The sequence below is a fragment of the Oncorhynchus masou genome, chromosome 10 (assembly GCF_036934945.1).
Source record: "Oncorhynchus masou masou isolate Uvic2021 chromosome 10, UVic_Omas_1.1, whole genome shotgun sequence".
NCBI lineage: Eukaryota > Metazoa > Chordata > Actinopteri > Salmoniformes > Salmonidae > Oncorhynchus > Oncorhynchus masou.
Window position 1 is genome coordinate 29,326,264 of NC_088221.1, and position 16,332 is coordinate 29,342,595.

Consider the following 16,332-nt stretch of genomic DNA (forward strand, 5'->3'; position numbering starts at 1 on the left):
CATTAGGAGTAGAACAGGATCATGGTGAATAGTGTAGTTACTGAGCCCCCCCTCCTTTTCAACAGCTTCATTTACATCATTCATACTGGGTCCTGGATGGGTCTGGGAGAGAGGCACTGTTTCATGTTCTATTCTTCTCCTCCATTACCCCCGCTATAGATTTACAGTGTGTGTGTGGTTGTGTGGTTGTGGAGGTGGGTTCATACTCACGGTCATCAGAGAAGATTAAAGTCATTCATCTAGCCTGTACAGTAATGAAAGGTTTGATTGGAAAAAAATAAGTGTCATCACCCCCCCCCCCCCCCCCCCCCCCCCATATCTCCCGTCTTTCGTCCTCCTCCTGTTGACCTCTCTCTCTCTCACCATGTGTCTTTCATTCTGTATTTTTCTAGTTATTAATTATACCTTTATGGGTATGATTTGATCTATTGTCGTGACATTTTTCATTTCTTTATGGAACGTTATTGTTATTGTCAATTCTGCTATATATACTCACCACATCTCTCTCTCTCTCCCCCTCTCCTTCTCTCTCTCCTTCTCTCTCAACCCCTCCCTCTCCTTCTCTCTCTCCCCCTCCCTCTCCTTCTCTCTCTCCCCCTCCCTCTCCTTCTCTCGCTCCCCTCTCCCTCTCCTTCTCTCGCTCCCCCTCCCTCTCCTTCTCTCTCTCCCCCTCCCTCTCCTTCTCTCTCACCCCCTCCCTCTCCTTCTCTCGCTCCCCCTCCCTCTCTCCTTCTCTCTCTCTCCCCCTCCCCTCCCTCCTCTCTCTCTCTCCCCCTCCCCTCCCTCTCCTTCTCTCTCTCCCCCTCCCTCTCCTTCTCTCTCTCCCCCTCCCTCTCCTTCTCTCTCTCCCCCTCCCTCTCCTTCTCTCTCACCCCCCCCCTCCTTCTCTCTCTTCCCCTTCCTCTCCTTCTCTCGCTCCCCCCTCCCCCCCCTCCCTCTCCTTCTCTCTATTGCCCTCCCTCTCCTTCTCTCTCTCGCCCTCCCTCTCCTTCTCTCTCTCCCCCTCCCTCTCTCCTTCCCTCTCTCCCCCTCCCTCTCCTTCTCTCTCTCCCCCTCCCTCTCCTCCTCTCTCTCCCCCTCCCTCTCCTTCTCTCTCACCCCCCCTCTCCTTCTCTCTCTTCCCCTTCCTCTCCTTCTCTCGCTCCCCCTCCCCTCCCCTCCCTCTCCTTCTCTCTCTCCCCCCCCCCTCCCTCTCCTTCTCTCTCTCCCCCTCCCTCTCCTTCTCTCTCTCCCCCTCCCTCTCCTTCTCTCTCACCCCCCCCTCTCCTTCTCTCTCTTCCCCTTCCTCTCCTTCTCTCGCTCCCCCTCCCCTCCCTCTCCTTCTCTCTATTGCCCTCCCTCTCCTTCTCTCTCTCGCCCTCCCTCTCCTTCTCTCTCTCCCCCTCCCTCTCCTTCCCTCTCTCCCCCTCCCTCTCCTTCTTCTCTCTCCCCCTCCCTCTCCTTCTCTCTCTCCCCCTCCCTCTCCTTCTCTCTCACCCCCTCTCCTTCTCTCTCTTCCCCTTCCTCTCCTTCTCTCGCTCCCCCTCCCCTCCCTCTCCTTCTCTCTATCGCCCTCCCTCTCCTTCTCTCTCTCCCCCTCCCTCTCCTTCTCTCTCTCCCCCTCCCTCTCCTTCTCTCTCACCCCCCCCTCTCCTTCTCTCTCTTCCCCTTCCTCTCCTTCTCTCGCTCCCCCTCCCCTCCCTCTCCTTCTCTCTATCGCCCTCCCTCTCCTTCTCTCTCTCCCCCTCCCTCTCCTTCCCTCTCTCCCCCTCCCTCTCCTTCTCTCTCTCCCCCTCCCCCTCCATCTCCTTCTCTCTCTCCCCCTCCCCTTCTCTCTCTCCCCCTCCCTCTATCTCCAGCATGCAGAGCAGGGTTCTATAAGTCTCTGCTGGGTAACGTCCAGTGTTCTAAGTGTCCACCTCACAGCTTCACCCATCATGAGGGAGCGCTACACTGTGGCTGTGAGAAAAACTACTTCCGTGCTGATGGAGACCCACCATCTATGGCCTGCACACGTAAGTCTGTGTGTTTGTGTTTGTTAGTGTACGTTTGTGTGTGTGTGTGTGTGTGTGTGTGTGTGTGTGTGTGTGTGTGTGTGTGTGTGTGTGTGTGTGTGTGTGTGTGTGTGTGTGTGTGTGTGTGTGTGTGTGAGCAAGTGAGCGTGTGTGTGCATGTGTGTGTGTGAGTGAGTTAGAGCCAAAAAGAGTTTACTCTCTATTTGTATATTCTCTCAACAATTTCAGCCACTGTGTCTCTGAGGACAACATCTCTCTCTCTCTCTTGCTCTTTTTTTCTCTCATCATCATTCCTCTCTCTCTCTCTCTCTCTCTCTGAGTTGTATCCGGATGGTTTACAGAAGCAGATGGCCGAATCCTAAACTACATTACCCATAGATCACTGCCCTGGAATCCTTGATGACTGCTGTCCTATTAAACCAGCAGCAGCAGCCATGTCTGTAGTCCCTGGGGGGAGTTCAGAACAACCACAGCATACCCGTATTTTCCAGATTCCTCATACTGATCTGGTAGAGGTCTGTTTTACAGTCCTAAAACCTTTATAGACTAAGGTAATGAGCAGGAGTCTGGAAAGGAAGGTCAAGATTGGACAGGAACATATATTTACACCAGTATGACTGTATGAACTGATCTCCACCCACTGCTCCGCTGATCATATTACATCTGGTGCTCTATACCTCTATACATGACACACCCTATGTAGCAGCCTGAGGTTGGAGACTGATGTGAAACCCAGATCTCTGGTGTCATTAGTGTTATGTTCAGGCAGCTAGATGATAGTTGTGAATGTGCAGTAGAGTGGAGTCAAGGAGCTAGAACAGTATAGTACTGTAGAGTTTACTGTATCCACCATCTGAACCCCAACACCATAGACTAACAAACAAACCAACAAGGCTTTCTATTGTCAAAATCAATCCTCCTCACCCTATCTCCTCCCTCGTTCCAATTCTTTACAGTGGATCTCTTCAGTGGTTCTGGTTAGTTCCCGGTGTAATGACTACCATAGGTCTGATATTAAAGTCTGGAAATATTCAGAGAATCTGTTCACAGTAAAACCTGCCATTTCCATCTGTCAGAGAGAGTTTGAGGTTTGGCCTTATTCCGTGTCCTTGCTTTCTCCATTCTCCCTCCCTGTAACTGGTGACTGAGTCTTCTGCCCAAAGAGAGAGACTGCTGTCACTCCATCACACACAGATTGATTTATATATTACAGGGTTCCTGAACTGCCGGCCCGCGGGATGAATTTGGCCCAAATCAGCTCCAAGTTATTTTCATTTAGGAAATCTGTTTTAAAGTATTCCCACGCCTAACAGACAGATATACAGTGCATTCGAACGTTCAACATTTTGTTATATTACAGCCTTATTATAAAATTAAATTGTCCCCCCACCCTCATAAATCTACACAGAATACCCCATAATGACAAAGCAAAAACAGGTTTTTAGAAATGTTTGCAAAAAAAACAACGACAAATATATATATATATATTTATATATACTGTATATATAAAAAAACAAGTATTCAGACCTTTTACTCAGTACTTTGTTGAAGCATCCTTGGATGCGATTAAAGCCTCAAGCCTTCTTGGGTATGACGCTACAAGCTTGGCACACCTATTTTTGGGGAGTTTCTCCCATTCTTCTCTGCAGATCCTCTCAAACTCAGTCAGGTTGGATGGGGAGCGTCACTCACAGCTATTTTCAGGTCTCTCCACAGATGTTCGATTGGTTTCAAGTCCGGGCTCTGGCTGTGCCACTCAAGGACATTCAGAAACTTGTCCCGAAGCCACTCCTGCGTTGTCTTAGCTGTGTGCTTAGAGTCATTGTCCTGTTGGAAGGTGAACCTTTGCCCAGTCTGGGGTCCTGAGCGCTCTGGAGCAGATTTTCCTTAAGGATCAAATCAAATCAAATTTATTTATATAGCCCTTCGTACATCAGCTGATATCTCAATGTGCTGTACAGAAACCCAGCCTAAAACCCCAAGCAATGCAGGTGTAGAAGCACGGAGGCTAGGAAAAACTCCCTAGAAAGGCCAAAACCTAGGAAGAAACCTAGAGAGGAACCAGGCTATGTGGGGTGGCCAGTCCTCTTCTGGCTGTGCCGGGTGGAGATTATAACAGAACATGGCCAAGATGTTCAAATGTTCATAAATGACCAGCATGGTCCAATAATAATAAGGCAGAACAGTTGAAACTGGAGCAGCAGCATGGCCAGGTGGACTGGGGACAGCAAGGAGCCATCATGTCAGGTAGTCCTGAGGCATGGTCCTAGGGCTCAGGTCCTCCGAGAGAGAGAAAGAAAGAGAGAATTAGAGAGAGCACACTTAAATTCACACAGGACACCTAATAGGACAGGAGAAGTACTCCAGATATAACAAACTGACCCTAGCCCCCCGACACATAGCCCCCGACTGCAACATAAATGCTGGAGGCTGAGACAGGAGGGGTCAGGAGACACTGTGGCCCCATCCGAGGACACCCCGGACAGGGTCAAACAGGAAGGATATAACCCCACCCACTTTGCCAAAGCACAGCCCCCACACCACTACAGGGTTATCTTCAACCACCAACTTACCATCCTGAGACAAGGCTTAGTATAGCCCACAAAGATCTCCGCCACGTCACAACCCAAGGGGGGGGGGGGCGCCAACCCAGACAGGATGATCACACAGGATGTCTCTGTATTTTGTTACGTTCATCTTTCCCTCGATCGTGACTAATCTCCTGTCACTGCCGCTGAAAAACATCCCCACAGAATGATGCTGCCACCACCATGCTTCACCATAGGGATGGTACCAGGTTTCCTCCAGATGTGAAGCTTGGCATTCAGGCCAATTTTGGTTTCATCAGACCAGAGAATCTTGATCTCATGGTCTGTGAGTCCTTTACGTGCCTTTTGGCAAACTCCAAGTGGGCTGTCATGTGCCTTTTACTGAGGAGTGGCTTCTTTCAGGACACTCTACCATAAAGGCCTGATTGGTGGAGTTTTGCAGAGATGGTTGTCCTTCTGGAAGGTTCTCCCATCTCCACAGAGTAACTCTGGAGCTCTGTCAGAGTGACCATCAGGTCCTTGGTCACCTCCCTGATCAAGGCCCTTCTCCCTCGATTGCTCAGTTGGGCCGGGTGGCCAGCTCCAGGAAGAGTCTTGGTGGATCCAAATCTCTTCCATTTAGTAATGATGGAGGCCACTGTGTTCTTGGGGAACTTCAATGCTGCAGACATTTTTTGGTACCCTTCCCCAGATCTGTGCCTCGACACAATCCTGTCTCAGAGCTCTACAGACAATTCCTTCGACCTTGTGGCTTGGTTTTTGCTCTGACATTCACTGTCAACTGTGGGACTTTATATAGACAGGTGTGTGCCTTTCCAAATCATGTCCAATCAATTGAATTTACCACAGGTGGACTCCAATTAAGTTGTGGCAACATTTCAAGGATGATCAATGGAAACAGAATGCACCTGAGCTCAATTTTGAGTTTCATAGCAAAGGGTCTGAATACTTATTTTAGAATAAGGCTGTAACATAACATAATGTGGAACAAGTAAGGTGGTCTGAATACCCTCCGAATGCACTGTATGTGATAGTATTCAATTATAATGTTTGAAATTATTATGTTTTAGTCAAATATTTGATCTGTTTGTGCTTCTTGAGGTCACTTTGCTGTATTCAAGGGATTTATGTTCCTGGCTCCCTGACCATCCGCTCAAGAAATGTTATATATTTTCATTGCTCTCTCTCTCTCTCTCTCTCTCTCTCTCTCTCCCTCCCTCTTCAGGTCCTCCCTCCGCTCCTCGTAACGTGATCTCAGTCATCAATGAGACCTCAGTGATTCTGGACTGGTCCTGGCCGGAGGACACGGGAGGTCGTAAGGATGTCACCTTCACCGTGCTGTGTAAGCGCTGCAGGCAGGGCCAGAGGGTGTGTGAGGCGTGTCGCAGTAATGTGCGGTTCCTCCCCCGTGCTGCAGGCCTGCAGAACACTACCGTAACCGTGGGAGACCTGCTGGCTCACACCAACTACACCTTCGAGATCGAAGCTCAAAATGGAGTATCCCAGTTAGCCCCAACAATGAGGCAATATGCTGCTGTGACCATCACGACCAACCAAGCAGGTACGATCAGAGATGAAGACACACACATAAATGTACATTTATGCATTTATTCCAACCGTCAGCTCTGGACATTTACAAATCAAATCTCATTTTATTTGTCACATGCGCCGAATACATGCGCGGAACACATGCGCCAAATACAACCTTACCGTGAAATGCTTACTTACAAGCCCTTAAACCTGTCTAGGACAGCCGTTCCCCAAGGGGAATGCCTGACCAAAACTAGCCTGATATGTCATTATTATAAATATTTAACTTCAATTAAATCAGAAGTGCAGCACATCAAATGAAAGCTAAACCTCTTGCTAATCTAGCCACCATGTCAGATTTCAAAAACCTTTCCTGCAAAACCGCTTATCGATCAGTAGACAACACATTGGGTACAGTTACAGCAAACTATATTTTTTTTTCTTTTTTTCACTAAAGTCAAAATTAGCAATAAAATTAATCAATTACCTTTGAATATCCTCTTCTTTTGGCAACAGTAACGGTCACGACGAAACAATAAAGTGTTGTTTTGTTCATATAATCCATTTCTATAGCCTAACTGAAAAGTTTGTAAATGGCTTGTGTAGTCAATTCAGTGTCCTCCAACTTTGGATGTAACGTTCGATGTAATTACTCAATCTAAACTGACGTTTATCGAGTCATGTTTGGTTTGATTGCAGTCCTCTGTTTGTTAGTAAAAAAAACACAACGCATGGTTCTTTTCCGGGATATATTGACCGAAAGGAAGTGATTTGAACCCAGCAAACAATGACCCAATTGCGCACCAATGATTGGATCGGTTCGTCATTGATTGACTGTATTTCGGACCAATTACCACTGATCTTCTTGAACTCTAGCTGGTTAGATAGCCAATGAGCTCAGGTAAACGACAACATGTGATGGTTCTATCCAGGAAGCCTATCTTTTGTGTGAAAGCCATGCGTATCGACAACAATTCTCCATTGAAAATTCTTCCAGACGCACCAACTGTGGTTACGCGCAGCATTTCTTTCGGAGAGCATTTTCAAATAATAAATATGGCAAGTAAATCTTTAAAGTCGAAGACCAAGACAAAGTATACAGATCTACACAATATAATTGATGAGATTGATCGAGATAATGAATTACTACAGGATGAGTCCGAAAGTGAGAATTCTTTTGACTCGGTTTCTCCGTTCTTGTACGGAGAAGATTCAGTGTTGGATTGGTGAGTAACGTTGTTTGAAATGAATAATAACACACATTTGAGTTGTTTGAGATATTTGTTTTTTATTTGCCATATATAAAAATATGACTAGGACATGAAATAAAGTACATATAAGTATAATAAAATGTATGAAGTAAACATTGCTCTACATTGTGGGTGTATGTCTGTATATATTACATGTTTTTGTACATGTTCATTCCATGTTAACCAACAATGCAGTTCTAGAAATAGCGTTAGGAAAATATTTAATAAATAAACTAAAGTGATACTAAAGTGATACAAATAAAATCTAAAAGTATCACAAGAAAATTACGTAACATTAACGAGGCCATATTACAAGGGGTACCTAGTCAATGTGCGGGGATACAGGCTTGTCGAGGTAATTTGTCAAGTGACAGTGCATAGATAATAAACAGCGACTGGCAGCATTTTAAAAACAAAGGGGGGGGGGGTCAATGTAAAAGTTGTAATGTAATTGTTCAGCAGTCTTATGGCTTGAGGGTGGAAGCGTTTAAGGAGCCTTTTGGTCCGAGACTTGGCGCTCCGGTACCGCTTGCCGTGCGGTTGCAGAGAGAACAGTCTATGACTTGGGTGACTGGAGTGTATGACAATTTTTAGGGCCTTCCCCTGACATGCCTAGTATAGAGGTCCTGGAAGTCAGGAAGCTTGGACCCATTGATGTACTGGGCCGTACGCACTGAGCGCCTTACGGTCAGATGCCGAGCAGTTGCCATATCAGGCTGTGATGCCACCGGTCAGGATTCTCTCAATGGTGCAGCTGTAGAACCCTTTGAGGATCTGAGGACCCATGCCAAATCTTTTCAGTCTCCTGAGGGAGAAAAAGTGTTGTCGTACCCTCTTCACAACTGTCTTGGTGTGTTTGGACCATGATAGTTCGTTGGTGATGTGGACACCAAGGAACTTGAAGCTCTCAACCTGCTCCACTACCGCCCTGTCAATGAGAAAGGGGGTATGCTCAGCCCTCCTTTTCCTGTAGTCCACGATCAGCTCCTTTTGTCTTGCTCACATTGAGGGAGAGGTTGTTATGCTGGCACCACACTGCCAGGTCTCTGACCTCCTCCCTATAGGCTGTCTCATCATTGTTGATAATCAGGCCTACTACTGTTGTGTCGTCAGCAAACCTAATGATGGTGTTGGAGTCGTGTTTGGCCACACGGTCATGGGTGAACAGGGAGTACAGGAAGGGACTAAGCACGCACCCCTGAGGGGCCCCGGTGGTGAGGATCAGCGCAGCAGATGTGTTGTTACCTACCCTTACCACCTGGGGGCGGACCGTCAGGAAGTCCCGGGTCCAGTTGCAGAGGGAGGTGTTTAGTCCCAGGGTCCTTAGCTTAGTGATGAGCATTGTGAGCACTATGGTGTTGAACGCTGAGCTGTAGTCAATGAACAGCAGGAACTATGGTGGTCTGCTTGAAACATGTAGGTATTACAGACTCGGACAGGGAGAGGTTGAAAATGTCAGTGAAGACACTTGACAGTTGGTCCGCGCATGCTTTGAGTACACGTCCTGGTAATCCGTCTGGCCCCACAGCTTTGTGAATGTTGATCTGATTAAAGGTCTTGCTCACAGCTGCTACAGAGAGCATTATCACACAGTCGTCTGGAACAGCTGGTGCTATCGTGCATGCTTCAGTGTTGCTTGCCTTGAATCAATCATAAAAGGCATTTGGTAGGCTCAGATCACTGGGCAGCTCGCGGCTGGGTTTCCCTTTCTGGTCCGTAATATTTTTCAAGCCCTGCTGCATCCGATGAGCGTCTGAGCCGGTGTAGTAGGATTCGTTTTTAGTCCTCTATTGATGCTTTGCCTGTTTGATGGTTTGTCTGAGGGCATAGCGAGACTTCTTATAAATCCGGATTAGTGTCCCGCTCCTTGAAAGCGGCAGTTCTAGACTTTAGCTCGGTGCGAATGTTGCCTGTAATCCATGGCTTCTGATCCCAGCCAGTGTTCGTCAGTGGTTTATCACCAGTATCAAATGTCTCACTCCTCACAAATACACTCTGTATAAATCTTTGTGTTGTTTTTCAGTTGTTATAGACAGTCGTTAAATTGAAACGGGTTCACATCAACCCATCATATAAACACTCTTTCACACATTCACTCACTTTAACACACATACTCACACACACACACGCACACACACACGCACACGCACACACACACAAACACACACACAGGCAGTTGTAACACAGGGATGGGCTGCTCACATCGATCTCTCATATAAACATTCTCCACCATCCCAACATTCTCCAACATCCCAACATTCTCCAACATCCCAAGGGAGGACTTGGCCCAGTGAAAGTCCCTCCCGGAGACAAATCAATTTCTCTGCAGCGGAATGTAGCAAACCTCAACATTCCGTTACCAAACTTGGAATGCATGCATGATGACTAGATTTCACTACACCCTCTCTCTCCTTCTCTCTCTTTATACATCCCTGTCTGTAGTTCTTTCTCTCTCTCCTTCTATCTTTCCCTGTGTCTCTGTTTCTGTCTCTCTGTATTTCATTCCCCATACACATCTCTCTCCCTCCCTTTTCAGTCATACAGTTGAAGTCGGAAGTTTACACACACTTAGGTTGGAGTAGTTAAAACTAGTTTTTCAACCTCTCCACAAATTTATTTTTAACAAACTATAGTTTTGGCAAGTTGGTTAGGACATCGACTTGTGCATGATACAAGTCATTTTTTCAACAATTGTTTACAGACAGATTATTTCACTTATAATTCACTGTATCACAATTCCAGTGGGTCAGAAGTTTACATACACTAAGTTGACTGTGCCTTTAAACAGCTTGGAAAATTCCAGACAATGATGTCATGGCTTTAGAAGCTTCTGATAGGCTAATTGACATCCTTTGAGTCAATAGGTGGTGTATCTGTGGATGTATTTCAAGGCATACCTTCAAACTCAGTGCCTCTTTGCTTGACATCATGGGAAAATCAAAAGAAATCAGCCAAGACCTCTGAAAAAAATTGTAGACCTCAACCATGTCTACTCAATGCACTGTTAATTGCTTGTAGAGAGAGAAACAGGGGTTTATACATATTTTGACCCTCACCCCAATAGATCCTGTGGTGTAGCTTGGGGTGTACACACACACACACACACACACACACACACACACACACACACACACACACACACACACACACACACACACACACACACACACACACACACACACACACACACACACACACACACACACACACACACACACGCACACACACACTGCTGTGTACAATGAGGTGTGTGGTGAGTGTCCTGTGTGTTATCCCAGCTGTGCTCTATAAAGGATGACAGAGGCCAGACACATCCCTTTGAAATGACGGCAGAGGGATGAGCTGTAAATACAGATTTAATGTGTGTGTGTGTGTGCATACAGATTTAGTGCTCTTCACTCCTCTCCTGACTTGTGTGTGCCGCTCTAAGGGAGTGGGAGGGTAGAGGCTGCAAAAGCTACAGATCCACTGATTATATCTTTTTTCATTTACTTTTGTAGCTTTATTTTGACAGGATAGTCATGTTGAGACTCGTGTCTCTTTTACAGATGAGCTCTGCATAAATACATCAAACACATACAATATACAATATAGAAAACTAGTAAACAAATTAAGAAAAACTGACACATTTATCAACTTAGAGGTCTCCGATCATAACTCTGAACTGACCAAGGGGGACCAGAACATTTAAGTTCAGAGAGCTCAGGAAGTTGGGTGCAGAACAAGATAGCAGATTTCAACAGAGCTCTCATCAGTCTGTGTGTGTACTCAGATTATGTGTATCCTTATCATGTTTTAACCCACAGATCTTATAACCTTCCTCTCGTCTCTCTGTGTCTTTTGAAAGGACATTGACATCAGGTTCATATCACCAGTTATGCTGTAGATGTCAGGGTTGCATATTTCACCAAGCTGTCTCCTGAGAGGATAGTCTGATGAGAATAGTAGAAGTAAGAGTTTAATGTGGGATGGTCCTTCAGCTGATGAAAATAGTCTGAAGATTGGAATGTGTGAAAAGTATTTTCTTTAGTTTGTCCTCATAACATACAGCCTCAGTTTGTATGATGCATATACTACATAATGTTATGAAGAGTGATTAATTAATTGCAAAGTCCCTCTTTGCCATGCAAATGAACTGAATCCCCCCAAAACATTTCCACTGCATTTCAGCCCTGCCACAAAAGGACCAACTGACATCATGTCAGTGGTTCTCTTGTTAATACAGGTGTGAGTGTTGACGAGGACAAGGCTGGAGATCACTCTGTCATGCTGATAAAGTTAGAATAACAGACTGGAAGCTTCAAAAGGAGGGTGGTGCTTGGAATCATTGTTCTTCCTCAGTCAACCATGGTTACCTGCTAGGAAACAAGTGCTGTCATCATTGCTTTGCAAAAAAAAGGGCTTCACAGGCAAGGATATTGCTGCCAGTAAGATTGCACATAAATCAACCATTTATTGGATCATCAAGAACTTCAAGGAGAACGGTTCAATTGTTGTGACGAAGGCTTCAGAACACCCAAGAAAGTCCAGCAAGCGCCAGGACCGTCTCCTAAAGTTGATTCAGCTGCGGGATCAGGGCACCACCATTACAGAGCTTGCTCAGGAATAGCAGCAGGCAGGCCTGAGTGCATCTGCATGCACAGTGAGGTGAAGACTTTTGTAGGATGGCCTAGTGTCAAGAAGGGCAGCAAAGAAGCCACTTCTCTCCAGGAAAAACATCAGGGACAGACTGATATTCTGCAAAAGGTACAGCGATTGGACTGCTAAGGACTGGGGTAAAGTCATTTTCTCTGATGAATCCCCTTTCCGATTGTTTGGGGCATCCGGAAAAAAGCTTGTCCGGAGAAGACAAGTTGAGCGCTACCATCAGTCCTGTGTCATGCCAACAGTAAAGCATCCTGAGACCATTCATGTGTGGGGTTGCTTCTCAACCAAGGGAGTGGGCTCACTCACAATTTTGCCTAAGAACACAGCCATGAATAAAGAATGGTACCAACACATCCTCCGTGAGCAACTTCTCCCAACCATCCAGGAACAGTTTGGTGATAAACACTGCCTTTTCCAGCATGATGGAGCACCTTGCCATAAGGCAAAAGTGATAGCTAAGTGGCTCGGGGAACAAAACATCGATATTTTGGGTCCATGGCCAGGAAACTCCCCAGGCCTTAATCCCATTGAGAACTTGTGGTCAATCCTCAAGAGGCGTGTGGACAAACAAAAACCCACAAATTCTGACAAACTCCAAGCATTGATTATGCAAGAATGGGCTGCCATCAGCCAGGATGTGGCCCAGAAGTTAATTGACAGCATGTCAGGGCGGATTGCATAGGTCTTGAAAAAGAAGGGTCAACACTGCAAATATTGACTCTTTGCATCAACTGCATGTAATTGTCAATAAAAGCCTTTGAAACTTATGAAATGCTTGTAATTATACTTCAGTATTCCATAGTAAAAAAAATCTAAAGACACCGAGGCAGCAGACTTTGTAAAAATTGATATTTGTGTCATTCTCAAAACTTGTGGCTATGACTGTACAAACAAAGCATACACACACACACACGCACACACACACACACACACACACACACACACACACACACACACACACACACACACACACACACACACACACACACACACACACACACACACACACACACACACACACACATCATCCTCATGCTGCAGCTGCATTGCCCATCACACTGAGCTGACAAGGATTAAGTCTGTCAATGTACAGCTCCCTAAACACACATGTGGGTCTGTCCGTGGAGAGAGAGGACACGCAAGCTACACCAATACACTCAGTTTAAACCTGCCAGAGCTGGATTCACTGGCCGTCTCGGAAGGGAGGGAATCGTCTGGATATTCTGACAGGGTGTCGTCAGACGAGTCTCAGCCCCTCTCCTGCACACACACACACACACACACACACACACACACACACACACACACACACACACACACACACACACACACACACACACACACACACACACACACACACACACACACATACACACACACACACACTTGAGTCACATCCTCTCCTCTCTGCAGTGGGCTATTGGGACTTGTTTGGGAGACTGAGAGAGCGAGAGAGAGAAGAATCTCTCTTGAGACCAGAAAGCCCCCCAGAGCTGTTCACAGAGGATTGGAGAGAGAGAGAGAGAGAAACCCAACATCAAACCAGTCTTCAGCCCAGACATAATAAATCATTGCACCCGTAAACTACATAACCAATAAAACAACAGCTATACACTATCAGAAACAAAGGGAACGAGAGAAAGATCGAGGGAGCGATGGAGCGAGAGAGAGAGAGAGAGAGGAGAGAGAGAGAGAGAGAGAGAGAGAGGGAGAGAGAGGGAGAGGGGGAGAGAGAGAGAGAGAGGGAGAGAGAGAGAGAGGGAGAGGGAGAGGGAGAGAGAGAGAGAGAGAGAGAGAGAGAGAGAGAGAGAGAGAGAGGGAGAGGGAGAGAGGGAGAGAGAGAGAGAGAGGGTGGAGACTGAAATTAGACTCGCTCGCTCCATATGGATTCATTAACAGAGAGAAAATCACTTCCAGTGGAAAAAAACAGCTGAAGCTGTATCATCAGAATCAAGACAGGCTCGAACATTTCAAAGACAAACATGTTGTTTCCTCTGGTCTATAAAAATTAAAGCTCAGTCTTCATATGGCAGCCTGGCCTCTCAGCTCCAGCTAGCAATTAGACAACTGGAAAAGTGGAAAAGGGGGGGATAGAGGAATGGTGGGAGAGATGGAGGGAGTCCTAAGTTAAATTACAGTGCCAGATTGAGACCATGTGAGCTCCCAAGGCGATGCGACATGAGAGAGAGGGAGGGATGGAGGGAGGGTAATACACTGGGGGCATGCATGGAGGGATGAGGTTTATATATCCTCTGATGTTACCCTATACATTGGGGATGATATCATGGTGCCTCCTGGCTCTGGGGTTGATCTCTGAGACTCTGGCCTGTAGTATAGATGCAGTCTGTGTGGATGTATGTTATGACTCTGCTGTCCCCCTTCCAGTATGGACCTCCTCTGGTGGACTAATCAACTCAATTAGACCAACAGGAACCAACAGAAACCCCTTCAATAGGAACTATTAACAGGATACAAACTGCTGACTGAACATGCTGCATGAACTTCCTGTGAACTGCTATAGGTTGTGCTATATGGTCAATCATCTCTCTCTCTCTGTTCCCCCCAACGCCCTCTCTATAGCCCCTTCTCCAGTGACTGTGATCAGGAAGGACCGTACGTCTCGTAACAGCATCTCTCTGTCCTGGCTGGAACCAGAGAGACCCAACGGCATCATACTGGACTACGAGGTCAAATACTACCAGAAGGTCGGTTCACAAACATCATACATGCTTTAGTACTGTTCTCTGCTGTCCCCTTGCAGCCCTGTTCTTGTTTGACTGATTCCATTAACTGAAGAAAGAGAAGAGACAACATGTGAGCTTATTCTACCTCTCTCCCCATTATTCCAGCCCCTCCTGGTTGTCCTCTGTTCTAATGTCTCCCTGGGGTAGTCTTCTGGCTTCTCTCTGGGTGCTGGGCCCTGGGTTGGGGAGGAGGGAAGAAGATCAGGGTTTGGCACCTCAGTGTGCCCTAACATAGTGGGAGCCTCTCCCTCTTACCCTGGCAGTGGATCAGAGAGAGTCAGGGAGAGACGGGGAGAATCAGAACGAGAGGGAGAGAGTGGAGGCAGGGTGAGGGGGAGAATCAGAACGAGAGGGAGAGAGTGGAGGCAGGGTGAGGGGGAGAATCAGAAAGAGAGGGAGAGAGTGGAGGCAGGGTGAGGGAGAATCAGAAAGAGAGGGAGAGAGTGGAGGCAGGGTGAGGGGGAGAATCAGAAAGAGAGGGAGAGAGTGGAGGCAGGGTGAGGGGGAGAATCAGAAAGAGAGGGAGAGAGTGGAGGCAGGGTGAGGGGGAGAATCAGAAAGAGAGGGAGAGAGTGGAGGCAGGGTGAGGGGGAGAATCAGAAAGAGAGGGAGAGAGTGGAGGCAGGGTGAGGGGGAGAATCAGAAAGAGAGGGAGACGGAAAAAGGTGATCAGGGGTTCTTAGGGAGAGAGCCTTATTGCCATCTCCTATGGCAACCATTCTCACACAGAAAAAACATTCCACAGTCTAGTGGGTAAACGGTTGGGCAGGGTGACCACACACACACATGGGCAAACACACACACCCTCACACCGTCTGTGTATCTGACACACACATTCTCTCACACTGAAACACCAACCAGCCAACCAGCCTTCTCTCTTCCACCTCCTGTCCTCTCCTGACCAGTCTTAATGGAGTATAGTTTTATTGCTGACACTAAATGTGTCTGCAGGGCCTCTGTGAGGAAATTAGTGTAGAACGAATGGCTGGTTTTCAATGGAACCAGACAGCTATGGGACAGAGCTATGGGTGACATTTGATCGTGAAATTAGCCGTGGTGACATGTTTTTAATCATTCCTAGAGAAATTGGCATTTCTAAGCTCCTCAGAGCTTTGTGGCTGCTCTGTTATATTCGTTTTTGTGTGAGCATAGGATATAGTTCACCCATCTCTGGCTGAACAAGAGCACTCCTGTACACCTGATTGCAAACAAACATTTTCTTCCCTTGGTACTGACCTGTCCAATGTTCAACAGTCTCAGTCTTTTCCTCTCTCTCTCTCTCTCTCTCTCTCTCTCTCTCTCTCTCTCTCTCTCTCTCTCTCTCTCTCTCTCTCTCTCTCTCTCTCTCTCTCTCTCTCTCTCTCTCTCTCTCTCTCTCTCTCTCTCTCTCTCTCCCCTCTCTCTCTCTCTCTCTCTCTCTCTCTCTCTCTCTCTCTCTCTCTCTCTCTCCCCCTCTCTCTCTCCCCCCTCTCTCTCTCTGTCTCTCTCCCCCTCTCTCTCTCTGTCTCTCTCCCCCTCTCCCTCTCTCTCTCTCTTTCTCTCTCTCTTTCTCTCTCTCCCCCTCCCTCCCCCTCTCTCTCTCTCTCCCCCTTCTCTCCCTCTCTCTCCCTTTCTCTCT

General features: G+C 47.0%; 1 protein-coding gene across 2 annotated transcripts in view; it reads left to right on the forward strand.

Moving 5' to 3' along the window:
* Positions 1 to 16,332, forward strand: part of LOC135547484 (ephrin type-A receptor 3-like) — a 136,069-nt gene that overhangs the window by 66,750 nt on the left and 52,987 nt on the right. For both annotated transcript variants that reach the window (XM_064976535.1, XM_064976536.1), the window contains exons 4-6: positions 1,839 to 1,994; positions 5,769 to 6,104; positions 14,551 to 14,675. In XM_064976535.1, coding sequence (XP_064832607.1) covers positions 1,839 to 1,994; positions 5,769 to 6,104; positions 14,551 to 14,675 — 617 coding nt within the window. The remainder of the gene's footprint in view (positions 1 to 1,838; positions 1,995 to 5,768; positions 6,105 to 14,550; positions 14,676 to 16,332) is intronic.